This window comes from Prionailurus viverrinus, chromosome B4, assembly GCF_022837055.1.
Source record: "Prionailurus viverrinus isolate Anna chromosome B4, UM_Priviv_1.0, whole genome shotgun sequence".
In the NCBI taxonomy this organism is placed as follows: Eukaryota; Metazoa; Chordata; class Mammalia; order Carnivora; family Felidae; genus Prionailurus; species Prionailurus viverrinus.
In genome coordinates, this window is record NC_062567.1 from 132,342,004 (window position 1) to 132,363,870 (window position 21,867).

At 52.3% G+C, this 21,867-nt stretch overlaps 2 protein-coding genes across 4 annotated transcripts in view; both read left to right on the top strand.

The window, feature by feature from the left end:
- Positions 1-31: 31 nt before the first annotated feature.
- CCDC134 (coiled-coil domain containing 134) lies at positions 32-18,606 on the top strand. Of its 2 annotated transcripts, none has more exons than XM_047866111.1 (7): positions 32-187; positions 2,264-2,382; positions 3,246-3,367; positions 3,554-3,638; positions 5,866-6,047; positions 6,341-6,412; positions 14,573-18,606. In XM_047866111.1, exons 2-7 carry the CDS (start codon positions 2,280-2,282, stop codon positions 14,696-14,698), a joined length of 690 nt encoding a protein of 229 aa, XP_047722067.1. In that variant the 5' UTR covers positions 32-187; positions 2,264-2,279; the 3' UTR covers positions 14,699-18,606. The 2 variants fall into 2 exon arrangements, with proteins under 2 accessions (XP_047722067.1, XP_047722068.1); XM_047866112.1 differs by lacking the exon at positions 32-187 and adding an exon at positions 221-511.
- A 1,200-nt stretch (positions 18,607-19,806) lies between these two features.
- Positions 19,807-21,867, top strand: part of SREBF2 (sterol regulatory element binding transcription factor 2) — a 58,468-nt gene continuing 56,407 nt past the window's right edge. The window contains exon 1 of one of the 2 annotated variants that reach the window (XM_047865920.1): positions 19,807-20,059. In XM_047865920.1, the coding sequence (XP_047721876.1) occupies positions 19,972-20,059 (88 nt within the window). In that variant the 5' untranslated portion in view covers positions 19,807-19,971. The remainder of the gene's footprint in view (positions 20,060-21,867) is intronic. The other variant, XM_047865921.1, reaches the window with a different exon arrangement.

Here is a 21,867-nt window from a genome sequence, read left to right on the forward strand (position 1 = left end):
CGGTTGTCGCGGCCCGCGCTCATTGGCCGGGAGCGGCGCGGTGGGCGGGGCGGCGCGCGGTGATCCTTGAGCGGCTGCTAGCGCCAAGTGTGGGGTTTCGCGTCTTCGGTGTTCACCCCGCGGACCCTGGAGCCAGGCTGCACGCCGACGTCCTATCCGCACTTCCCTTCCCGCACCTCCCGGCCTGGTAGGTGGAGGCAGGGGTCCCGCGCAGGCAGGCTCCAGGTGGCGAGGGCAGGGCGTGGGGTAGGTGGGGACCAAGGGCCCCCAAACCGGTTGCTGGGGGTAGAGGGTGAGATTCGCGGCCCCGAATGCGTCTCGTTGGAAGGACTCGTTCTCTCCTCCGGGAGCCCCACAAGGCTCGGGGCAGCAAGCCGGGTCCGCGAGCCCGCGTAGCGGTCTCAGAGCCCGCCACCGCCACGCCATCCTTGCAGAATGTGTTCCGAGTCGCATACCCAACCTGGAAGAGGTCTGGGAATGCACGGTGCGAGGAGCAGGATTGAGAGGCTGGGTAAGTGGGAGTAACAGTGGAAAAAAGCAGGATCCGCCCCCACGCATTCTGCTTTTTCGGTTTTCCTTTCCCACTTCTCTCCGGCTTCAGTCATTACCGGCTGTCTGATACCCTGGCCCCAAGTTCTGCCCTAGTCCAGGTCTGGTTCCCTTGAGTCTAGAGCGTGGCGTTGGAAGGCAGGTCCTGGGTGAAGTTGGACTACTCCTTCCCATTCTTTAGGCTTCAGGTGTCCGGTCTTCGTAGGGTGGGGGCGGTTCTCTGAATGACCTCTGCCAGCTCAATAACTGAACATCTGTCCCCTGGAGCAGGCGTCTGATAAGCCAGTGGCATCTTTGAGGTAGCCTATGCTCATTTAGACTCTTGGTTTAGCTTGGGAATAGCTGAGTGACTTTGGGCAGTCATCTGGCTTTTCTGTGCCTTGGTTTCCACATTGGTAAAACTGATCAACTGTCATCAGAGTGTGAGGCCTCCTCTGACCACTGTGTTTAATATCTCACCAACTCCCTCATCCTTCTGTGCTTGTTTTACAAGTTTACCGATTTTCTGTTTCCCCTACTAGGGACATAAGTACCATGAAATGCAGTAATTTTTGTGTGCCGTCGGCACTGCTGTATTCCCAGGTCTAACACAGTGCCTTGAACGTCGTACTCAAAAAATAATTAAGGAATGGTGCCTGAATAGAAATAGGTGTTACTTGTGGTGCCTGTGGTTCCAAAGTGAATGAATGGCAGCCTGCTTATCCAAGATTGTGCTGCCTCCATTCCTGCCTGCATCCCTTCTTCTGTTCTTTTTTTTTTTTTAGGTTTTGTTATTATTTTTTTTATTAAAAATTTTTTTTTCAACGTTTATTTATTTTTGGGACAGAGAGAGACAGAGCATGAACGGGGAAGGGGCAGAGAGAGAGGGAGACACAGAATCGGAAACAGGCTCCAGGCTCTGAGCCATCAGCCCAGAGCCTGACGCAGGGCTCGAACTCACGGACCGCGAGATCGTGACCTGGCTGAAGTCCGATGCTTAACCGACTGCGCCACCCAGGCGCCCCTAGGTTTTATTTTTAAGTAATCTCTACTCCCAATGTGGGGGTCAAACGTAAACCTTGAGATCAAGGGTCGCATGCTCCACTGACTGAGCCAACCAGGTTCCCCAGCACCCCGCCCCCCCCCCCCCCCCCCCCCCCCCCGCCTTCTTTTGTTCTAACGACAGAAGTCAGAGAAGGAGGGGAAACTCAGAAGTTTCACATCCCCCCTGACTGCCTGGACTTCCTTAACCAGATAACCTTCTTGGGGTCCAGGATGAGGGGTGCTGAAAGGGAATGATACTGGCCAGCCCCCACTTTCCCCAGGTGTGATGCCTTACCCAGTCCTTTTTCCCTAGAGCAAGGAGGTGACTTCCTTATCTCTTTTACAGGTGAGAAAGCTGATGTTCCAGAGGCTAAGCTATTTGCCCCAGGGCCCACAGACAGAGGCAGAGCCAGGGCTCCAGCCCAGAGCTCTAGACACCAACCCCTGTGCTCTAACCATTCCTTTATTGCCAATATTATCTTTTCTCCTACCTCCTACCATCCCACAGTGTTTATTGTGTGTCTAGTTGGTCACAGGCCCTGGGCTGGGGATGGGGCTCCGGGGCCTCCCAAAGCTGGGTTCTTGGTATTTGGAGGCTATATCAAGTTGGGAAGTTGCTGTTCACCTGCACTCTTTATTTTATATAACCAACCTTTGGATCTCACCTCCTCTCTCTGGGTTACTTTCCTAGCTCTAGGATCTTGGATATGGACCTTCTTCAGTTCCTGGCCTTCATCTTTGTCATGCTATTGTCTGGGACAGGAGTTACAGGCACCCTGAGGACCTCCCTGGACCCAAGCCTAGAGATCTGTATCCTTTGGGGTTGGAGGTGGGGTTAATGAGCTGTTTCTGAGGGGTCTGTAAATAAAGTCTGTACCCACACCCCCTTGGATTCCAGAGATGGAGCACACTCAGCCTATGGGAATAGGGGAGAAAAGGTGAGGTGCTCTAATCAAGCCTTGATCAAGTCAATTTTCTTCTGGTCCTCAGTTTTTCCACATGTTAAATGGAGAAGGCAAAACATACTTCTCAGAGCCATCAGGGCTCTGAGGATTGTACATGTGCTTTGCATCTTGTGGGTGAGACCCTGGGTGGAGACCCAGGATGGAGGCCCTGGCATACAGGGGCTACCTACTCTGGGCCAGACCTTGGGGACACAAGAAGAATCAGGACCAGTCATCCCTGGTTTTGAGGAATTCACAGGCCTCTCACTATACTTTGTGGTTAGCCCTTTAATGAAACATGGTGGGGGAAGAGGGGCAGGGAGAAATACTGCACTGTGGCTTTTGAACTGGGTCATGAAAGAATAGAAATTCATGGAGAAGAGTGGGGGGGCATCCCAGGCAAAGTGTACAGCGGGAGCAGAGGAGTGGAGGTTCTGGGAATAGTGAATGGGTGCAGTGGATGATGGGAAGATCATGAGGAGGGGAGGTTAGGAGCCAGGTCCTGAGGGTTGTGTTCAGGGCGTTGGATGTAGACTCCTCAGTGAAATGGACAAATGATACCTTGCAGGATGCCTCTGCTTCTCAGTTTGTTTCTTCTGTGGGGGTGGGGGCAGGGGGAGTGTCTCAGCCATGGGCATCTATGGCCTTGCAGATTCTGTTTGGGAATGGGCCCTCTGGATTGGGACCACTGGATTGTCCAGGCCAGCCCCTTGACTTAATGGCACCCAGACAAGAAGATGTTTGAGGTGAAGCGGCGGGAGCAGCTCTTGGCACTGAAAAACCTGGCACAGCTAAATGATGTCCACCAGCAGTATAAGATCCTTGACGTAATGCTCAAGGGGCTCTTTAAGGTGCGTGTGGGCATGGGACAGCTCACCACCAGGTCTTTGGTCTGGGCACTGATAGATGGGTAGGAGTTCCCTGAGGGGCTGGTATTTAACGAGGGGGAACTACACAGATTTGAAATAGATTTTAAATAAATAGCGCCGTCTGTGAAGGGCTCTGCAGAGCCACTCAGCCTGGGTGGGTTCCCTCAGGTGCTGGAGGACTCGCGGACAGTGCTCATTGCTGCCGATGTGCTCCCAGATGGGCCCTTCCCCCAGGACGAGAAACTGAAGGATGGTATGGTCTTCCCAGTCTTGCTCTTTCCTCCTTCCCACCACCTTGATCTTCTCTCGCTGCTCCTTTCCTCCTTTTCTCCTCACTCTTTTTCCCTCTGGAAGTATCCTCTTATGAAACCTTCCAAGTGGTCCCCTTGGGTGTATGGACACTTAATTCATATTTCTCTGGGCATTTCCAGGCTTCAGAGCCAGTTTCTGGGCCCCTGACATGGATATAGTCCTTTGTACTGTACTGTGCTTGGGGCAGGGGAAACGGGGGGGAGCCTCTGCCCACAGCCCCACCTCAGGGGCCCTTGCCTTTTCTATCACCCTGACCATTCTGGTAGAGAAGGCAAGGGTTGTTCCCATTTATAGGAGCAACACAGAACAGACCTATTGAAGGGACTTGCCAGTGGGGGCAGTTAACAGCGCTCTTTTCTACTGTTTTAAAGCCTCAGTCCCCTTAAATCCTTTTTGAGACAAGGTGGGGAAAACAGATAAATAAGAGAGAACGGAATGTTTCTGTGTCCCTTTGTCCCCTTTTCTAAGACTTTTTCTCCAGTGGTAATTCCCTTCCCATCCCCTGTTAACTGATTATATTCTAACGATAAAACATTAGATTGTACTGTCTGAGAGAGGATGGAAATAGAACTTATGTATCAAATGGTGGGCACTTTATAAATATCATCTCAAATCTCCACTATAACTCTGAGGAAGGCACCGTTGCCTTCATTTTCCAGGTAAAAGAGGACAAGTGTTTTGCTCTTGCAAACCTGTAAACCAAGCTAACTCCCCAGTTCTTTGAGGTTCAAGATTGTTCTGAGGTCCAGAGGTCCCTGCTCCACTAGTCTTAGACCCAACTTGGCATGTCTTTGGAGGAGTCTGCTTTTCTCTGTGTGGGCTGGCCAGTGCTGGTGAGGCCTGCCTGGGTCTTATCTGCAGGGGTGGCTCAAACAGGGACTTCTGGCAGGGCTGGGTATATAGTTATATTTCATGATAGTCTAGGTTGGGGGGACCTGCCGCCATGGTGGACACACTAAGTTAGTCTGAACTGATCTGTGGACCAGAGGAAGGATATTAGTGAGAAAGTTAGTGAAATTCAGATAAGGTCTATTGATTAGTATCAACGTTAATTTCCTTATTTAGATAATTGTACAATGCTTATGTAAGATGATAACATTAGAGGAAGCCGAGTGTAGGAGTTTTATGATGTATGATGGAAGTCTAAAGTTATTTTAATATAAGAACCTCAGAAGCATTTAAAATAAAATTGGTGGGGGGGGGGGGGGGTGGCGCCTGAGTGGCTCAGTCAGTTGAGCATCCAGCTCTTGATTTTGGTCATGATCCCAGGGTTGTGGGATTGAGCTCCATGTCAGGCTCTGCACTGAGCATGGAGCCTGCTTAAGATTCTCTCTCTCTCTCTCTCTCTCTCTCTCTCTCTCTCTCTCACCCTCTCTCTTACCCTCACCCCTCCTCCCTTCCTCCCTCCCTCTCCCCCTTCTCTCCCTCCCCCCTCCCCCCTTCTCCCTCTCTCCTCCTCTCTCCACTTCTCTCTCCCCTTCTCTCTCCCCCTCTCTCCCTGTCTCCCCTTCTCTCTCCCCTTCTCTCTCCCCTTCTCTCTCTCTCCCTCTCACTCCCTCTCTCCCCATCCCCTCTCCCTTCTCTGCCCCTCTCCCCTGCTTGTACATGCTCTCTCTTTCTAAAACAAACAAATAAACAAAAAGATATTTAAAATAAAATTGGAAGATATTAAGAAAACCAAAACAAACCCAAATGTGTTCCCTGGTCATCCTAACAAACCTGACTCCTCACATACACTGCAGCTCTGTGTTAACACTGGGGCCTGGCTCTGGATGTTTGGAGGCCAAGTTGGGGAGGTCTGACCCAGCCAAGCCTCATGCAATACATCTCTTCATGTGCGAAATGGTACCCACCTCTCTGGTCCTTAAAACAATGAGTTTTCTAAGCTATGAGATATAGCCACCTGAGCCTCCGTTTTCCCATCTGTAAAATGGGAACAGCAGCCACATCTCCTTCTAAAGGTGGTTTTGAGGATTCAGTGTTCTGGGGGGACATAAAGCCCTTAGCATACACTACACATGTGGTCAGCCCCTATGGATAGTGGGCACAGTTCCCTTCTCTGACTAGTAGGCTTAGTGGGCTTCCATTCTCTGAAGGGTGTCTGGGGCTGGCCAGGTGGGCAGGAGAAGGGCATCTGTCTTGGCCACTCATCAGGATCCTCTTGCCAGCTTTCTCCCAAGTAGTGGAGAACACAGCCTTCTTCGGTGACGTGGTGCTGCGCTTCCCGAGGATTGTGCACCACTACTTTGACCACAATTCCAATTGGAATCTTCTCATCCGCTGGGGCATCAGCTTCTGCAACCAGTCGGGCGTCTTTGACCAAGGGCCCCACTCGCCCATCCTTAGCCTGGTAAGGACTGGGGGCAGAGGAGGTTCAGGAGCCCTCTGCCTGGTGGTGCACCATGAACCTTGCATCTGCCTTCAGTTAGGCCTGAATGTCAGCCCTTGGTTGTGGTTTCTGTGATAAGCCTCAGGGCACCTTGAGATGCAGTCTCAAGGGGTTCTGTGCTGACCTGGGTCCCTAGGGGTCATCACCTGTTTCACATCTGCCTAAGCCTTGGGCCTGAGTCCCACTGTGGAGGGAGTAGCCGCGGGTAAGGAGTCAGGAGAGGCAGAGGATGACTAACTTTTCCTCATCCGCAGATGGCCCAGGAGCTGGGGATCAGTGAGAAAGACTCTGACTTCCAGAACCCATTTAAAGCAGACCGCCCAGAGGTAAGCTGCTGGGGCCTATGGCCATGTTTGCCCTGCCTCTGCGGGGTCATGGGAAGCCAGGTCATACAGGGGATGGGACACCTGGGGTGGAGCATGAAAGCCTTTGACTTGGAACCAGACATGGCTTGAGTCTGGATCCACATACCATTATTTGCTCATTGATGCCTTTGGGCAAGCCACTGCCCCTGTCTTAGCCTCAGGCTCCCTGTCTTATCATGGGGTATGGACCCCGGCTGTGGGGGATAGTCAGAGCCTATGAACACACCCATCCTGATGTATAGTAGGCATCTCACGTCAGGTGGCTGCTAGGCAAGGTCAGGCCGTGCTTCTCTACCCTTGAGCCTTTGAGCACTCAGCCAGGCTTCTGTCTCACGTTCCTGCATATGCTTTCAACCTAGGGGACTGAGGTGGGCTCTGAAGGCTGAAGGCTACAGGGTAGGACCACAGATGGGGACATGCAGAGTAGAATGGAGGAGGGAATCAGGTGGCAGGGCAGTGCATCAGGGGCAGGAAAGCCTGGAGGACTGGACTTGTCAAATCATAGGCTCTCCTCTGGTGTAGGGAGGGGTGTTAGGGTCCGTGAGGGGTCTAGAATTTTAGCCTGCTACTGTTTCATGGATACTGACAGATCAGAGGCATCAGAGTTCATTATAGCAAAAGCAATATCTGGCCTGTTGGCCTGGCCGTGTGGGTTCCCCATGTTCCTCAAGTCATCCACAGTGACACAGAGGGGCCCAGGCAGATGCTGCACATGCAGTGGCTTTGCATGAAGGTGAGGAATAGCGAGTTTGGGATATTCACAGCCTTTGTAGTGAATAGTGGCAAACCTGCTTTTTGAGGGGCAGTCATCCTGTCACCCTTCCAGGTGGTTCTCTGCAAGCAGTCCTGACAAATAATACCCAGATACAGAGAGGTCAGGGCTTTGCTTTCTTGTTGTACCCAGTGAGAACGTGCAGGATGCTCAGGGCCGTGGTTGATTGCCTCCCCCACAGTTTACCTGTCAACCCTGTGTGTTTTGGCTTAACTTAAATTTCCACGTGAATGTGCTATTCAGTCTGATTGATCAGTAGAGGCTAGGACCAAATGTGTCCTAGACCAAATGTCTCATATTGCCATTTGATTCTGGCTACCATCAACAGGACGCTAGGCAGCAGGACGAGGCCAACCTGCAGTGTTGATCTCAGCCCCCCAGCTTGCAGACTCAGCCAGCTAGGATAAGTCCTGGGCAGGCCAGTAGGCTTTTGTTGTTGTTGTTGTTGTTGTTGAATGTTTATTTTTGAGAGAGAGGGAGAGAGAGAGAGCGTGAGCAGGGGAGGGGCAGAGAGAGAGGGAGAGACAGAATCCGAAGCAGGTTCCAGGCTCTGAGCTGTCAGCACAGAGTCCGATGCGGGGCTCAAACTCACGAACCACGAGATCATGACCTGAGCCGAAGTCGGACGCTTAACTGACTGAGCCACCCAGGCGCCCCACCAGCAGGGTTTATATTAGACAGAATAGTCTAAGGCCAATCTGTTACCCATGACCACCCACACAAGAGTTTAGACTGACCTATTTATTGATCTTTGATGTCATTGTCAACAATTACAGGGAGCAATACATGGACCCAGAGCAGCCCTCATCCCCAGTGAAGACACATTTCATGGCCCACTGTCTCCCATCTGTCACGACATGGTTTGAGCCACTGTTATATTGTTTATCTGAGCTCTGAGAGCAGTGTCACTATGGGATTGCAGCCTCATTTGCCCTATGTGGCATAACCCAAGGCTATGCAGGCATCAGGAACAGCAGATGGATTTGTATCTGTCAGATTAAAACAGGTTGTATTGGCCTTTGTGCCTGCACAGGGTCACTTAAGGGAGCTGCTTTTGATGGCATCAGGCACAGCAGAGTCGTTTACTACTAACCAGTTTCCTTTCATAGGGCTGAGATGACACACCCAACACCCAATCACATTATCAGCTGCAACTGCCACTTGGCTTGGACAGATCCTAGGATTGTTTGCCAAGTGGCAGTGCTAGATCGAAGAGACCAAGAGGATTAATTGTTCCTTCCCCAGATGCTAAGATTATTGCTACAAAATCGGTGTGGCACATCCCAGGACCTAGATAGAATTCCACTTTTTCTCCAGTCCTCCTCTACTCTCACCTGGAGCTTTCTTTCATCCAGAAGGGTTAGATGTGAATGGGACAAGGGCATTTGTCATTTTCAGAGACCCATCATACCTTCCATCTTGGGCCACTGTAGGGGGACTTGGCAGGGAGCGTACTTAGCCAAATGGTCATTATCCTAATGATTTCACGTCATACCATTTCAACCAGGGACTCTAGGCAGTCAAGCCAGAAATACAGAGTCCTCTGCTTCATGCCCATCCATGGTGGCAAGTACAATGCCACATCTAGTACAATGATGTATTTAGATGGCGAAGCCAGTTAACTGGGCACTATAGGCTTGATTAGCGTTTTGATTCTGGTTGGTGTCATCAGAGAATGAGCCTTATGATGGGCATCTAAACAAGTGACCCGCACTGTTCAGTTGTCAACCATAGTTTGTTTCCAACTTCATGGCCCCAAAGAGGAATGGCTGCCTTTGATCTGCCAGTCTTCTGATATGGACAGCTAGGACGCTGACAACGGTCACTAGAAATAAGACATGCATGGTGTTAGGAATATTATCTAGGCAAGGGTGGTGGCTTTTAATTCAGATCATTGTCTGACTGGCCTTGATGGCATTATCACTGGGGCTGGATGGCTGCCACCGCCAATACACAACAGTGTCTAGGATTCCCAAAAGCACCCCTGGATTTGATGATTCGCTAGGAAGAATCACGGGAATCAGTGTACAGTTGTGCTCATGGCTGTAGTTGATTATAGCAAAAGAATGCAAAGCGAAATCAGGAAAGGGAAAAGGCTCTTGGGGTGCAGTTTGAGGGAAACCAGGCACAAACCTCCAAGAATCCTCTCCCAATGGAAGCACCCAGGACATACTTAATTTCCACAGCAACAAGATGTGACATGTGAAAAGTTGTCCTGAAAGGAGGCCCGTTAAAGACTCAGTGCCTAGAGTTTGTATTGGGAGCTGGTCACTTAAGCTCCCTCTGCCCAGTGCATTCCATAAGTCCAGAGTCCCAGGACGAAAGCAAGGGGTTCAGCATAAACTCTATTGTTTGCACAGTTTAGGCTCAGTGAGTCACTCTTATCACTTGGTGGGAGTCGTCCCAAAATCCAAGTTCCCAGACACCAGCCAAGATACAGCCCTAGAAACAGGCCTTTCAAAGGATAGCAGTCGGGCCAGCTATGTTAACTCTTTTGCACAGTACCATTAGCTCTTAATTTAGGTGAACGATCAGTGAGCCAGGCCTGAGTATTTAGGGGAACCTCTGAATCAAGAGCCCCTTTGAACCAGTGGCTTTGCTTCAGGCAGCAGAATGGGAGGTAAGGGTTTCCCTACTAGGGTTGCTGTTACCTCGTCACATAACATCCCTTGAGGTTGCTTGCTATAATCACAACCCTGATAAATGGCCAGTGTAAGAATAGTCAGGGCATACCCAGCAAGAATACGGAAGGACACTCAAGGCCATGGCAAATTGCCTTTCCCCGGGAGGGGCACCCACATGCTTTATTGCTGTGAGGCTGGCTCTCCTGGCCCTGCAGGTCACGAAGGCCTCTGACATGGGAGGAGGGTGAGAACATAGACCAGAGAGAATGGGTGCTAGGATAGATTGAGTTTGGCTTTGTCACAATGTGCTCTGCTTGGAAGTAACCATACCAGCAGCATGCTTTCCTTACTTCTCATTGGCTAGGGATGGTCTCAAGATTTTACTCGCTTTTTAGCATCCAGCATGGACCTGTCCCACCAGCAGCCCAGGCTTGCTCAGCTCCCTTCATGCACTCTCTGTGCTAGTGAGTGTTCCGTACATAAGTACTTCTTATGTACCCATAACTAGAGCCAACTGGTGTCAGGCTGTATGCTGGCCACTGCCCCTGTCCAGAGGGAGCTGGCCCTCTCCCTGCTCACAGTCTGTTGGGGAAGGTGGCAGGGAAACAGTCCCAATCTAGCGTGATCACTGCACCAGTGGAGGAGGGAAGTGTGATGAGCTGTGGAACCCTAAGAGAGGATCTGACCCTGCTTCAGCAGGTAGGTGGTGGAGGCTCTGGGATGAGTAAGAGCTGCTGGGTGGACTGGCCTGGAGAAGACCCTCTAGGCCAAGGCACTGGCTTGCACAGAGCCTCGGAGGCATAGCACATGCATTTATTTATCATTTGGTGAGCACCTACCGAATCCCAGCTGCTAGAGAAGCAGAGTAGCCCTGCTCTCCTGGGAGTGCCATTCTAGTTGGAAGATACAGTCAATAAAAAGCATATAATAATGGGAGGTGGTGACAAGGCTATGGAGAAAAAAGCAGGAGAATGTGCTTAAGGAATCAGGGATGAAGTGGGAGTACAACTGCTATTTCGTGTGACTTAGATGCAGAAGGTCTTACTGAAAAGACCTGAACAAGGTGAGAGAGTGAGTCTTGTATCTAGAGGAAGAACATTCCATGCTGAAGGAGCTGCAGTGCACAGGCCTTGAGTTGGAAGCCTATTTGGAGCGGGAAGGGGAAACGTGAGAAGAAAAGGTCAGAGTAGGCCAGATCACAAGACCCTTGGGGGTCTTCTCCAGGCCTTTGACATTTACTCTGAGACACGTGGAGAACAGGGTGATAGGCTCTGACTTCCCCCTGTAGAGGATCAAGCTGGCTGTTGTGTGGAGAGTAGTCTAGGGGACCAGGGTGCGAACAAAGACACTGATGAGGAGGCGGCTGTGCTGGTCCATTTGGGAGTTAATAGTGGCTTAAACCAAAATCAGGGTGACAACTTTGAGGATGGTGAGATTCTGGTTGTTTAGAAGGTAGAGCCAATAAGATTAGCTAAGGAAGCAGATGTGACATGAGAGGGATGCAGTAAGAAGGACTGGAAGACTTTTGGCTTGCACACATGGAAGAAGGGGGCTGCCATTTTGTAAAATGGGCACACTGTGGTGGGACAAGTTTGAGGCTCGGACAGGGGAATCAATACTTTGTTTCTGGACCTGGTGAGCATCTGAATGAAGATGTCAAGGAGGCGATTGGAAATAGGACTCTAGATTTCAGGTTGAAGCTGGGACTGCCAGTGTGAGTCATGCCTATGAAGGAAGGTGTGGAGAGCCGTGGCACAGGTCATGTTCCACCACCCCGGGGCAGGTAGAGTGTCAGGGCAGATAGAGGGCTGCATCCGGGGACGTGCCTACTGGTAGAGGAGGGAGGATCGGAGGAACTAGCAAAGAAGCCCCGGAATGACAGCGTGAGAGTAGAAACCCAGAGAGGATAACTTCTGAGACCCTATGAGAAAAGCGCAGCAAAGGGAGTGAGCGGCTCATAGAATCTGCTGGAAGGCCAAGTAGTGTGAGGCCTGAGAACTGGCCAGTGGGTTTAGCAAGATGGACACTGGCCATCAGAGATCATAATATAAGCTGTTTGAGTGGAGCAGTGGGGACAAAGGTTGGATTTTGAGAATGAGAGGCAAGGAAGTAGACGCAGCAAAAGCAGACTACCTTCAAAGAGCTTTCTTTCCAAAAGGAACAGACCAATGGGAACATAGCTGGAGGGGGTGTGGATTCCAGGGGAAATTTTAGTCAGATGGGAGACTAGGCATGTTGGCATGTTGATGGGGACAGCCCATTAGGGAGGAAGAATTGATGGTGCAGGGGCAGAAGAGTTGCTGGAGCCCCATCCTGAGGAAGGAAGGCAGGGGAGAAGATCTGGTGCCTGGGGGAAGAGTCCATCTTGTCTGGAAGAACAGGTTGCGCACAGAGGCGGCTGGGTTGGTGGGAGTGGAGGTGGGAGCTTGTGGAATTTTCTTCTGTTCTTGAAATAGCCAGGTCGTGGTCTGTGGGGGAGAGGAGGAGGGTTGGGGGGCTAGAGAAGGTGTGCCTAGGAGAGCGGCTGAGGGAGCAGACCAGGAAGACATCCTGGATTGCCAGGCAGCGTGAAGGGCCCGCTGGAGGTTAGCATCAGGAATTTAAAGTAGGCATTAGTTAGGCCTAGTGGGGAAGGGGTCTGAGAAAGGGAGAGTCAGTGTTTCTCTTCTGACCCAGCTAGGTGTGGGCCCTCCTGGTGAGGCTAAGCCAGCTGGGGTTGGAAGGCCCAGATCTTCTGACTTGCTGTACCCCAGCCAGAGCCAGAGGGTATGGGGTCCTCTGTGACCTAGGGGGTCAGCTCCTCATCCCTCCCAAGAGGATGAGAATTAACTCCTAGCAACAGGAGGCAGAGTGTGGTAGGGGGAACACTGGCCAGGGAGGTGGGAGGCCTGGGGGCTCGTCCCAGTTGTGCCTCCCACTTGCTGTGTGACTTAAGTATATCATCTACCCTCCCTGGGCCACACTTCTCTGATTTCATCCCACCTTCCAGACTCTCATAGTTCAGCCTAACATGGCAAGTAGATTTCTGCACAAGGTAGAGCTTCTAGTTTGTTTTTAACGTCTACCTTGATCACACATTTGTCAAATTTGCCCTAAGAACAAATAAAGCAGGCATATTTCACAGCATAGTTAACATGAGTTTGGGGTACTATTATGGTATTTCATATGCTAACATGATTCACTTGTTCATTTAAAAAATACATACTGAGTGCCCTCTATAAGCCAGGCAGGTCTTGTGCTAGGGACTCGTGAACAACACAGGATCCTCCTGTCCTCACGGAGAATGTTTTCCAGTGGGGGCGACAGGCACGAAGCATGTGATCATGAGGGAGAAGCCCTGAGAAGGAAATGGAGGAGCCAGGCGGGATTCAGGCCAGGTCCCCCAGGATGGCGACAGCTGAGCAGGAGCTAATGTGGCAAAGGTGGCAGGGGCTGGAAAGATCATTCTGGGCCTTCACAGCACATGCAGAGGCCTGGGGGTGGAAGGGAACAGGGAACCTGAGAGCCCAAAACAGGGAGTGTGAGGGAGGAACACAGAGGTGGGCAGAGCGGGCCTGCAGATGGAGCATGTGGAATTTTATCCTGAGAATAATGCAGTCATAGAAGGGTGTAAGCAGGAGTGTGACATGGTCCGATTTGCATTTTGGAAAGAACTCACTGCAGTGAGGAGAAGGTCTTGAGAGGCACCACAGTGGGTGTGGAGAGCACTGGGAGGCTCCGAGTCATTGGGAGAGAGGTGGGGGTGGTGATGAGGGTAGCCATAGGGGAGACGGACAGATGGAGATGAGTTTGAGAGACACTTAGGAGTTAAAACGAGCCAGGCCTTGGCCAAGGAGGGAGAGGGGTGGCGGTGGGGGCCTCACTGTTCACGAGGACGGGGACGTTGCAAGAGGACTGGGTTTTTGCGAAGATGGAGCCATGCCAAGTTTGGGGCACATTTGGGACGTCCTAGTGGCATTTAGACATGGAGATGCAGGTATGAGGGGAAACTGACATACATACCTAACAGAAGCCATGAGTTTAGATGAGCCAATCTGGAGAGGGCAGAGGGAGAAGAGCAAAGGCCCTGGGAATCGCAGTCGAGAAATGCGTCCACTGAAGTCCTCCTCCTCCACCCTGGCTCATTCTGGGTTCTTGTCACCTCATCAAGCACCACCATCCCCGCACCGTGGAAGCCGTGAGCCTGGGCACCACGATCTCCTCCACCTCTTTTTCAAGGTCTGCCAGTTTGACCTCTGGCCCTCTGCTTCCCATGCACTCCTTTGCCTGGGCTTCTCTGCAGCTTGTTCACAAGCAGCAGGATGCCTGCGGTCTCTTGCTCTCACTGGTTGCCCTCTCCTCCTCAGGGGTATAGCAGCCAGGGCCCTGGGGGGGGTCTGCGGTTGTCTTGGGCACTCAGTCCCCTCACCCTGAGAGAAGTCTGCTTATGGTTTCTCAAATGCCCCATGCAGGTTCACACCTTAGCACCTGTCCCTCTTCCTGGAATGTCCTTTTCTTCCCTCATCCTGTCTGCTTGGTGAGCTCCTGGTTGTTTTTCGAGACCCTCTAAGCAGTTTTCCGCAAGCTCATTGAACTATCTCGAAAGAGTCTGCGGGCTCCGGGCTCCTTGAGGGCAGGGCCTGTGTCTAGGCGATCTTCCTGCTGCTGCAAGCCCACAGCAGCCTAGCCTCAGACAAACTCTTTGCTCCCCACAGACTAAACCAGACTGTTCTGTTTTTCTCTCAGTTCATTTCCAGCACTGACCCTTTCCAGAAGGCCCTGAGGGAGGAGGAGAAACGCAGGAAGAAAGAGGAGAAGCGGAAAGAGATGCGAAAAGGCCCCCGGATCTCGAGATCCCAGTCTGAGTTATAGCAGGAGTGGCCCAGGGCTCAAGGGGCCAGGAGGAGACCAGTCCGGAGGAAGAGGCAGAGGCATCTACTGGTGGTGAGAGCCAGCTCTGTGAAAGGGGAGGTGGCCTTTGCTCAGCCCCCTGAAGCTGGCTCTGTGCCCGAACTGAAGTGACTGGGCCACAGAGGGCTGGATTTCCTTCCTGGGGCCTTCCTGGAGTGGGTGCCAAGGAGGCCTTCAGAGGATGCCATGCTGCAGATCAAACCATGTTGAGATGCTAGGGGAGGCTGGAAGGATCCTGGACTGGACCCTCCCTTTGAGTTAGGACCGCTGACCAGCCAGCTGCCACCCTTCATGAGGAGGCAGCAGAATCAGGCTCTGAGCCACTTGTGGAAGTGCCATGCCTACTGATGGCCCCACTGTGGCACTGAGCTGCTCAGCACAGGTCCTAGCCCCCTGCAGAGACACAGGAGAAGCCAGCAAGCCCTCTGGGCTAACCGAGGCCGATTTGGGCCCCTGGGAGCTGTGAGCCCTTTCACAGGGTAGGGGCCTGGAGGTTGGGGGGGGGGGTACCAGAGGTCCTCACAGAGGTAGAAACTACCTTAGAGGATGTTCCCACCTCATCAGGAGGAGCCCCAGGCCCTAGCAGGGCAGCGAAGCAGGGGCTTGGCTTAGGCCTTCTCTTCCCCTTCTCAGCACCATCCTTCATGAAGAAGTGTCCCGGGAGGGTGTTTAGCCAAAGACCTTAGAGCAACATGATCTCTGTCCTCTGACATCTGGGATGGTTCATGAGCAGGTGCAGGGTAGAGTCAACTTGTCCTCCAGGCAACTCTAGGAGATCCTTGGCCTGTGGGTAGGGGCTGTTGGGAGACAGGCTGTAGCTCTACAGGAGGCTGGGCTTTGTAAAGGCAGACCTGCTGCAAGCTGGATTGATGAGACTGAGCTCCCCATAGTAGAGACCAGTGGTTGTAGAGCAGGGAAGCTGCAGGGGAATTAGGCCCTGAATGGGCAGCTACCCTGTAATAATGCCCCTCCCAGGCAGAAGAGGGAAAGGCTCTGGTGGGAGTTCTACTTTAGTCTCTTTGACCTGGCCAAGCCAGGTCTGCCCCTTAAAAGAGGAGGGACACATGACCATCCCAGAACCCCCTAGTCCCCCACCACTGACAGAGCCCAAGAGAGACCTGAGTCTTGTCTCAACCCCTCAGACTTGCCGAGTGATCCTGGCCCAGCCTGTCCCTGTCCTGTAGCTTCACTGGCAAAATGAATTTGATAATGTCTGAACCCTCCCCAGCCCTAAACTGCTTCTCTGAGGCTGGGGCCTGGTTTCTCAGTGACAGATGCCCTTCTCTCATGGTTCTTCACCATCCCATAGGTTTGCTGAGCATCCCTGTTTACACAGCCGAAGAGAAGGACCCAGTCTTCCCTATCTTCACCTCTGTCCCATCTGGCACCCCCCATCCTCCTAGGCTCTTCCTTCTACACCTTTCGCCTCTTCATCTTGGTCGATTCCTTCCTCTTCATCCTCAAAGGGGCCCAGGTTTTCCCATCTGACACCTTCAAAGAAACAGGCAGAACCACTCTGCTCTCCCCCTCTCCTTCCCTTTGATGCCGTTGCTGATTGTTGTTACTTGTTCCTGGGATTCCCCCTCAAGTCTTACTGCAGACAGAGGCCTCTCACAGAGGCCTTGGACAGAGGCCCAAGGGCACGTGTTTGTCCAGCTTCCTTACAGCTAGGATTCAGTCCCAGGAGCAAAGTGCCATCAACCAGATGCACCAGCCTGTGTGGGAGTTGTGCCGGTGAAGGTAGTGGCCACTGGGACCAGAGGTAGGGGGTCAGGGGGTGGGGGGTTCTAGTGGCCAGACCAACACCAAGGGTGCCCAGTGGTGGCAACAGTGATGTCTTCACTGGTGTTTTCAGCATGGTCTAGGATGTTGTTCCTGTCTGCTGAGCTTCCTAGTTCAATCTCAGGCACCCCTGGAGAGTCTGGGAGCTAGCTCCCCTGTGTCCTCTGAGGCAGGATTTCTCAGCAGTGGCACTATTTACATTTAAGGCCAGATAGTTCTTTGTTGTGTATATGAGGATGGCTGACCTGTGTGTGTAGGATATTTAGCAGCATTCTTAGCCTCTGCCTACCAGATGCTAGTAGCAGTCTCCAGACATTAACACATGACCCCTGGGGACAAAATCTCCTTGGTCCACAGCACTTGTCCCTCCTTATCCAAGCCCTACATCTTCCTCTGCTGTCCCCAGTCACCGCCCTCAGAGAGATGCTGTTGGAAGCTCCTTGAGATGATCCTTCCAGGCTTCTGGGCTGCTATGTTGTCCTGGTTCTCTGCCTTTAGTCTCAATCTGCTTTGTCTCTTCCTGATTCCTCTTTCCTTCCCCACCCCTTAAATGAAGAGTTTTAGCTTAGTCTCTCCTCTCTGCTCTTTTCTGCTTGGCACCTTTATCCTCTGAGACCCCCAAAGCTGATGACACCTTCCCTCTTGCCACTGATAATCCTCAGTCCTTAGGTTTCAGCTTATCCAAAACCAAACTTGTAATTTCCCATCCCCAAGCCAGCCTGATCTTTGTGTCAAACCATGGGGTATGTGTTCTTGTGTAATGCTGGAGGAAGTGACAAATCCTGAAAGATTGGGGGAGGAGGGAGAAGGTGACAAGGCACTGTGAGCAGAGGCCTAAAAGGGGAGGCATCAAAGGTACTCAGTGAAAAAGCGTGTGCAATATTCTCTTCTATGACCTGTAGTAGTTGCCTAGTCTGTGGTAGATCTCTGGATATATGGTTGTCCAGTCCCTCCCTTTCCAGATGAAGAACCCAGGTCCTGAGGAGTGACTTGTCTAAGACTGGTCCACTCTTGAGAGCCAGTCTCTGTTCTCCCAGCCAGGGCAAGGTGCCCGCTGGGAGAGATGTTCAATTAGGTGGGATCCAGGGCCATAGGGACAATGCCAGTGTTTCGCTGGGTGCAGTGCAGCCACATTTTTTCTGCAATTTCTCCTGAGCCTTCATTTGTGCTCCCTCAGGCCACTTTGTTAGGCCCCATCGCTTCTAGGCAGATCCAGTAGGGAGTTGTGGGGACAGCACAGAGTGGGAGGTACTGTGCCCGACCTGCTGCTTAGGTTGCCCTCTGCAGGGCGATGCTCGGGCTTTGGGTTGGGAGACCACTGTACCAAACTGAGTTATGGTAGTCCGGAGACAGTCACTCCTCAGTGGGGGGAGCCCTGTGAGAGGTGCAGTCCAAGATGCCCAACTCCATGCCTGATCCAGGGCAGGGCATCAGGGTTTAGTTTCCTGTTTCAGGGTGAGACTGGTAGGTGTAGTCTGCGTATAAACTCTTCTGCATGTAAACAATGAAGAAACATTCTTGTCCTGTTTTCCCCCCAAAATAAGTCACTTTTTTCTTATGTTATACATGTTCATTATAAGAAGTAATTTAAACAATACTGAAACACCAAGAAGAAAATAAAATTCACCCTAAGTCCAACCACTCCCATAATCATGACTGACAACTCAGCTGTTGGGCCTTCCAGCCTTTTGCCCTTCATGTGAGCACATAGATCCCTATTTTTTCAATTGCAGTAGCTGCTTTGTACGGGCACATACTATATGCCAGGCCTTATGCCAAGTGCTGGCTGCTGGCAACTCCTCCTGCCTCAGGGCCTTTGTCCATATCATCTGTTCCCCTGGCTACACTAGACATGATTCCTCAAAATTTTAGGTTTCATCTTAAATGTCAGAGTCCTTTAACTGACAACCTAAGTTAGGTCCTTGGTTAGTTTCATCACCCCCTTTACTCTCCATTGATTACTTGTACCTTACCTGCTTTCTATTTTTGTTTAATGTCTGTTCTCTTCACTAGACTGGAAGCTCTCAGAGGGCAGGAACTGCCTTTTTTTGCCTGTCAGAAATGTTCAATAAATATTGTCAAGTGAATGTGCACATGATCTCTAATCTTCAAAACTGAGAGGACACTTTTCCCTGCATTTTAGAGATGACAAAATGGGAGACTTAGAGCAGTTAGGCCAAGGTCACACTGCATAGTGGATCCATATGTCTGCCTCCACATAGGCTACTACGTGCTCTCTTCTTTACCTCAAAAGCGACAGCTCTGTTACCATACTTTTCCTTTTTAACAATATATTGTTAGAGCATTTGTCAATAAGCATTTATGCACATGACCTTTAATGATATTTCATTCCATTGTGTGGATGTAATTTATTCATCCAGTCCTTTATTGGGCTTCCCAATATTTGCCCCAGTTACGTCTCTGAACTTCTATATTTGCGCACTTTGAGCACTCCTAACTTTTATTCCATAGGATAAATTCCTACTGGTCTAAACATTTGTTTACACGGAGACCAGCTGCAAGGTGGGGCAGTGGGAACTTGTGGGCGGGCTGCACGTCAGAATCCCTGCTTCACGGCCAAAACGCTCAAGCCTGGGTCACACCTTAGGAGGCCTGTGGTGGGTCTCGGGCTCTAGCATTGCTTTAAAAGTCTGCAGGAGGTTCGGAGGGACCCAGGGTGAGACCGTCGGAATAAAGCGCTTGGTCGCGGCAGGTGCAAAGGCACAGAGGTTGTAAAATGCACTCTGCACTTGGGACAGTTCACGGCCCACGGCGAACCTCCATTTCCGCCTTTGCAAGGGGCTTGCTAGGAACGCGACTTGAATGATCGAGACTCCTCCGGGCCCCAGTGCTGGGGGCCAGGTTTGATTCTACCCGCTCTCCTAGGCAGGCTGGGCGGGGGAGCAGCTGGGAAGATGACGTAATGTGCTCACAGCGCGCTCCGGGGGCGACCCGCAAGCGGGGGCGGAGGGTGTTAACCCTTCCACCCCCAACCGGTGGATGGACTAGCTTGCAGAGGCAGATCCAACCGAAGATGGAGCGGCGCCTTTAAACAAGGGGAGTAAGGTTGGGCTGAGGACCCGGAGCCTTCACTTCGCATTTGCTACGAGCCCTCGCGGGGCGGGGCCTCGCTATGCAAATCTGAGCTGCTGATCGATGACGCGCCATCACCCCACGCGCCGCTTCGCGCGCTGATTGGCCACGACGAGCCTGGTCCCATTGACAACAAACAAGGGGGCGCGCGGCCTGGAGGCGGGGCCGCAGAGGGCGCGGGTTGGGGCGGGGGAATCCCGCCCCGCCCCTCCCGCGCGGCGCAAACATGGCGGCGGCTGGCACCGGCCGGTGAGGCGGTACCGGGAGGGGGCTGTTGGGTGTCATGGGCGGTGGCGGTGGCACCGCCCCCGCGTCTCCCTGAGCGGGACGGTAGGGGGGCCTCCGCGCCGAGCCGGGCGATGGACGAGAGTGGCGAGCTGGGAGGTCTGGAGACCATGGAGACGCTCACAGAGCTGGGCGACGAGCTGACCCTGGGGGACATCGACGGTGAGTGGTAGGTGGGTGGGTGGGAGTGCGGGGGCGCGCGGGGAGGAAGGGGTTACGGCAGCGCGCGGGTGCGCGTGCGCCCACCCCCCGCAGCCCTGGCTCGCGCGGGAAGCATCGGCACGCGCGGTCGGCCCGGCGGAACCCAACCCTTCGGAGTGCTGCGGGTTTGGGTCCCCGCCCGGCTGCTCGGTTCTGCGGTGCCGCGTGTCCGGAAGCGGAGCGGGGGTCGTGGGGCCGGGGGCGCGGAGCTGGGGGCCTCGCGAGCGCCCTGCGGGAGCAGCCCGAGGAGAGCGCGCGGCCGCCGCCTCCCTCGCGCGCCTACTCGCGCGGCGCCAGGTCCCGCTCTCCCGTTGCCCGCAGCTCCGCGTCGCACCTGTCACTGCCCGGCCGCGGGGGCGGCTTTGGGATTACCGAAACAGGGTCCCCAGGCTCCGCGCGCTCCTCTCTGGCCCTCCGGGGGGTGACTTGCGGCCGGGTCACTTGGCGCTCTGGGAAACTTTGGGCAGGGAGCTCCTGCGGAAGCAAGTTGCTGATGAAAGCGAGCGGTGGCGGCAGGGTATGGACGCTTCTCTCCGGGATGGAGACTCGGGCGCTCCTGCTATCGCGCTGCAGAGGGAATTGAGCAGCGAGAATTTTGAGTTGTGGCCCTTCGGGGACAGGCTGGGGAGCGGGTAGCCTTTGTTCCGGCGACCTTAACAGCGGAGTGGAAGAGCTGGTAGGAGCCCAGGGGATTCTCTCTTGCAATGCTCTCATTTTGTGACCATGGAAACCCAAAGTTTGGAAAAGGTCAGTTACTTGCCCAAGGTCTACCAGCTGGTTATAGAGCCCAGTTCCTGAGCCAGTGTCACTATAGCAGGCTTGCATCTGACACTTGGGAGTGAGGAGTCCAATGAATAGGTTAATAACCATAATAATAACTCTCAGTAGTTGGGCTCTTCTGATAGTCCCCAAATTCTTTATATAATTTCACTTATGCCTCCCTACAGTCCCATGGTAGACAGAGGCCAGATGTTTACTTGTACAAGGTCACTAACCTTAAATTGTCCAGAACCCATGGTCTTAAGCAGTAACTCAAGTGCATTGTGCTCGTGAGTTTTATAAAGTCCTGTCATGTCCAGGATTTCACTACAGTCTTGCCCGCAGAAACGACAGCTACATCCCTGTTGTACAGATGAAGAAACTGAGGCGCAGAGAATTCTCTTCTAGGGGAAGAGATAAGTGACAGCAGTTAATTGAAAGAATGTTTCCCATTTTGCTTCTGTAACATTTAACTCCTTGGCTTGTCTTTGCCTTCTGTTTCTGGTCATTCTGGCAGTGAGCTAAGACCCTTAATTGAAGCCCCAAGTCTTACCACAGATTTCCCCCCGAAGTGCTCCTAAATACGGAGATGTGTTAACAAATGGAGGAGAGAGGTTCTTGAACTTAAGAAGCACAGCTAACATGTTTTGAGCATGTATGTGCCAGACACTGTGTTAAGCACTCATACACATGAATGTTCTCAATCCTTAACAACAGTTTCATCAGGTAGAGATATCTGTTTTACTACTCTCATCCCCTTTCAGAGATCCTGAAACAGAGGCTCAAGGTGGTTCATTAACTTACCCAAGGTTACCCAGCCAGTAAGAAGTATGCCTAAGGCTGCCTACCAGCAAGCTCACCGGAAGAAATTCATGTGCATTTTGCCTTCTCATTCCATAACCAGTTCTTGTTTCTCTTAGTTTGTAATGTGTTCACTTATCTAATGGTCAAGTATTAACCTTTTCCCCGTAGATTTCTGAGTAAATGTACATTCTGGAAACTAGTGCAGT